This window comes from Conger conger, chromosome 16 (genome assembly GCF_963514075.1).
Source record: "Conger conger chromosome 16, fConCon1.1, whole genome shotgun sequence".
Lineage (NCBI taxonomy): Eukaryota > Metazoa > Chordata > Actinopteri > Anguilliformes > Congridae > Conger > Conger conger.
Genome location: NC_083775.1, coordinates 6,409,239 through 6,414,106, shown reverse-complemented (window position 1 = coordinate 6,414,106; position 4,868 = coordinate 6,409,239). Strand labels below are relative to the sequence as shown.

Below are 4,868 nucleotides of genomic sequence, written 5' to 3'. Positions count from 1 at the left end.
ACGCATGATCATCTCAGCCTCCGTCCCTCCGCGTTCCCAGCGAGCGGAGGCTCCGGTAAACCGGTAAACGCGCTCCCAGCCTCCCGCGCTCCGAGCGGAGGCTCCGGTGGACGCGGTCACGCCGCGCTCCGGCGGATGACCTTGAGGAGCCGTCGGCTCCGCACGCAGCCGAACGACACGGCCCGTGCGCGCGCGAGCGTCCCTCTTCCTCCGGAGCCGCGCCGAAAACGCCTCGCGACGCCTCGAACCGGGAAAGCGCTCGCACAGACACGTACAGCCGGGACCGCGGGAACGCAGGGAGCCGCGGAGCCGGCTGTGAAACAGGCTAACCGCTAGGGCCGCGCGGGACGAGGAAAATACGCCATAACGCCGCTGAATATCGCCATGACAATACGTAGTAGCGATAAATAAACAAATATTGTTTGTGTGCGCACAGTTCTGATGTATTTCTGCTTTAGGTGCTGTACACAGCTAACAGAGGCTATTCACGTCCGTGGTCAATAAAAGGCCCACTGAATAAAAATATACAAATACATTATTTCCAACATTCATTTTACAGTGTGTTTCTCTCGCATGTTCATATCTTGGTGACGATAAATATACGATATATATCGTGCAGCCCTACTAAGATTCAACATGAGAGACTACGGAGAAGAAACGCCATGCCACGTTCCACGCGGCCCAATAGCGCTCTGGGGTTGACCCGTATAGAACACTTAAGATCTGAGGTCAAAGGTCAGTTGAGGGCCCATAGCTCCATCCCCTGTAGACAAGGTGAAAAGGCTGTACCCATGAGGGACGCCATGTCTCCCTGTTCACGCAGTGCTGTCCTGTCCTGCGGTCACCACGGCTCAGTGCTTTCTGTCAGAGCGGGCCACCTTTCCCCAATTTAGCAACTGACTCTTGGGACGCAAAGCCAACTGTCACTTTCAAAGGCTGTTGGTTTTAAAACTTTGATGAAGTTGTCACGCTGGATCAAGGTCACTGCCGGCTGTCACCGTGAAACGAGGGAAGCAAAACAGCCCAATACGCCGCGCCGTACAGAAAAGCGCGATCGCTCGGGTGCTTCGAGCTCCCGTAACGACAACATTTCGACTTTAGAATGGGCGAAGTCGCCAGACAATCCTGCCTCTGCACCTAGATATGTACAGTGTCTGTGCAAATGCTGGATGTATTGTGAGTGAGTATGGGATTACATTAAACTGTATGCAGACACAAGGCAACATTCAGGCCAAAGCTTTGCAGGCCCTGACTCTTCCACCCCAGAAACAATGGACACCACCCCCTCCATCACTGCAAAAGGCCTCCCATAGCCTGCTTGCGAAACGCCGTTTACAACACGCAACGCTCCCAACGATCTCTTCAGGGCTTCTTTCGACAGGCAGAGTGAAATGTGTTCTGTCACTCTCCCTTTCAAACGGACCTCGGACGCATTCTCCGAAGCTGCCGAAGCATCCAGGCAGACCGCATGCTTGTCATGCCGATAACACAGCCTCGTTCTGAACGGTCAGGGTGGAATTTTAGAGCGACTGCAGGTATCCCGGCTACGGCGTCAGGTGGACGCCGGCCACTGCAGACTTTCATGTCGGCCGCGCGGAATTCGAGCCTGAGCGCTCGTGACAACCACGACGCAGGCATGCAGCCGCGTTATTTATGGAACTTTCACGGTTGCGTTTTAGAAGTGAAATGTGCTATTTTAACAGGGAAGACATGGATATGCCCCCAGCATACCACACTTCAGTGAGGGGTGTGGGTGGGGACACGCAGCAGCCTGTGTCGCGAACGCCAGCTCACTTGCATTAGATGCCCGTTTGGAGGAATTCTGCACAGTCCTGTTCAGGCATTCCCCTGTTTACGAACAGCGTGTCTGATATTCTGTGCAAATTTGAGAATGTACTCGAGCCTTTTCTTTCCCGTTGTAAAAAAAGATAAACAACTGCTTTCAGAGACCTTGCCCATTTTGTTAAATATTTTTTTTACATGTTAATACTATCTACGGAAATATTCTGTAGGCTATATGAATCAGCAAACAAAAGCAACGTCTGAAAAAAACACTGATGTAGAATTATGCATGCTTAAAGAATGGGAGAAATCTACATTTTCCACTGGTGCGTAGAACGGACAGCAACGGCGCAACTTGGGTTTGGTGTTGACTGTCACGGTCATTATAGGCAATTCGACCATCTTTACCCTTCTCGCCTGTTATAACACTGGATATGAACAGAATTAAACCCCCACTCGGAAATCAAACTGAACGCGATGACCCCTCGTTGTGCTTTTTAAGACGCCTTCCATCACGTTTAGCTGCTGTGTTTGATCGTCGTGATTTGCGCAGACACCCAGTTCATATAAACCGTGTTATCTATGGCGACAGTCTATGCAGAACACACACGATTCGGTAATCCCTAGTTCTTTCAAATTCCTTTGATCGCAGTACGCATTTTACGTACGAGAGGCTGCGATTATTCTTCGAAATGCTTACCACCTTAAATTGAATGCACGGGCTTGAAACTGGAATTGCCGAGTTCAATACAAGCTCTCGTAAAAGCACTCGGACGGAAATATTGACGACGCCTGAGCATTGACAGTAAACAAGTAAAGAACGCGTATTAGATAACTCAAATAATTTATTAAATGCCTCATAAGACACATAACCTATTCGCTCAGAATCGGAGGCTGAATAGCCTGCACAACGGGCTTGTCGGACGCTGGCTCACTGACTCCGGACGGAACTGTTCCACGCTTACCTGTGCAGTTTGTGTGTCGTTTGCCCGCTACGCTGTCCAGCACCGCCAGTGCGATATTCTCAGGCGTGTCTGGGGGCAGCGGAGTCCAGGTCGTCTCCAGACTTGCTTCCGAGCTCTGTTCATCGCTGGACAACGACGGACTCCTGATGTCCGCGGCGGCCGGGGGCCAGCACGGCGGTTCCTCCGTGTCAGGGCTGAACACCTCCCGCGCGGGGCCGCTCTCCGGCGAAGTCTCCCTGAAGAACGGCACGACTCTGGAGAGGCTGGCTCTTCGCCGAGAAGCCCCAGTGCCAGTTGCCTTTTCGCCGAAACCCCCGGCCCGACTGAGGGCAGTGGTCTGTTTCTTCAGAAACTTTTCCAGAGGCTTCATTCCAGCCGGCATTTTGGTGAGAGTGCCACGAAAAAAGGAGTGTGATGATAATAATGGCAACTACAGGTAGCACGTTTAATTCTACATCATACGTATGGACAGGGAGCGATATCCAGTTGCCTTGCCTTTGACGACCGCAACAACAACAAAAAAAGAATCGAAAATAAGGATTAAGAACCCATCAGTCTAGTCAAGAGTTATGGGCTGAAAAGGAAAAACCCACCAAGCAAAAGGAACGACGGTGCTCCACACACGGGCACGGGTTCTGGTTCTGGGTATATGTGTAGAAAAAACAGCGCTCCTCTTCGACAGCGGAGATCATTGACGTCTTCTCGCACTTGCCGTCCGCGTCTGCAACCGCATCAGACGCACCCGCCAGAACCGGGGAGCGGTGCGTTTAAAATATTACAAAAATTCCCAGAGCTTCGTGTTGAGCAAAGCGACGCGTTGCATTAACACTTTACAGCACGACAGGGGAGGGGAATACTACGGAATATGGAAATGAAGCGATTGATTTAACTGCAGGGGATCCTTAACACAGCGCCCAGTGGTTTCTCTGGCTACGGCGACCTGTCTCTGTTGGAGTAGCCCACTCCCCGTCCCTCAAATATATATATAGACTATGGCTCTGTGATATACAGGCGCCAGTGTAATCTACTTAACTACAGTAATGGCTGTGTATCCAGTTCCTCTTGCATAGAAGCGTGTTTATTACGGCGTCGGAGTCGTCGCCTGTCTCTGTGTGCAGTGAATGCCGTGGCGAAAGCGTTGCAGATAGACGCACTCCCTCCCTCTCTCTCTCTCTCTCTCTCTCTCTCTCTCTCCCCCCCCCTCTCTCTCTCTCTCCTTCGCCCCGTGTGGGTGTGTGAGTGTACCCGGGATTGCTGTACCGAATTTGTCCGCGTTCCCTCCCCGCTGCAGCTTCACAAGAGCAGCCGCTGGCTCCCACAGCTACCGAAAAAAAAAAACGGGAGAAAAAAAAACACACACGTGTGCGTTTGGTAGATTAACTCTTGATTTACGGGTGGAAATTAACTAGTGCACGGGACATTTCCGTCGAGATTCCTTCAGTTTCTTATTATCGCATTAATACCAGTAACAAACATAATTATGTCCAACTGGGCTATAGCTTTATTACATGTTATAAAGATGTCGCCCATTGGAAATAGGATAGTTTTGCTTTTTTTGCAATCATATCCTTTTTGGTTGCGATTGTTATTGTTTGTGTATAGCGAGATAAAATGACTTGAATGCAATTAGAAAATTGGACTAGTTACATGCAGATATTATCATTATTATTATTATTATTTTCGGACGTCCTTATGCAGAGCTGCTTACTAAACCGGCATATCATGCGACACGGTGCATATTCGATCAAGGCTAGGTACTAAAATTAAATGCAATGCAGGGGTTATATGTTTTTAAATAGGCCTATCATATTTTTTTATTTGTCTGTTTTTATTCTGGATCTGTGTTTTTAATGCTCTTTTAAGAGTCACATCTTTCCAATTCCATCCAGTTTGTTTTGATGGATCGGGGTGGCGACATAGGCTACTTGAAGCGTCTGACATGGCAGATAGTAACGCGCACATCTCATTTCTAAGCCGACGTCTGTAATTCTAGAACTTTGCCTTCCCTTCCCGACGTTCGGCGCAAGAGAAAGACCATAGAAAACCACAGAGCGTGAACTCGAGTGAGAAAGGAGTGCGCCACAGCGACTGAACATAGCAAACAACCAGATCTGTATATCA

The 4,868-nt window shown here is 49.6% G+C and overlaps 1 protein-coding gene across 1 annotated transcript in view; it reads right to left on the bottom strand.

Moving 5' to 3' along the window:
- The window catches only part of rapgefl1 (Rap guanine nucleotide exchange factor (GEF)-like 1), a 38,037-nt gene extending 34,096 nt beyond the window's left edge, over positions 1-3,941 (bottom strand). Inside the window, exon 1 of the mRNA XM_061224360.1 lies at positions 2,748-3,941. Coding sequence (XP_061080344.1) covers positions 2,748-3,129 — 382 coding nt within the window. The 5' untranslated portion in view covers positions 3,130-3,941. The remainder of the gene's footprint in view (positions 1-2,747) is intronic.
- Positions 3,942-4,868: the final 927 nt, after the last annotated feature.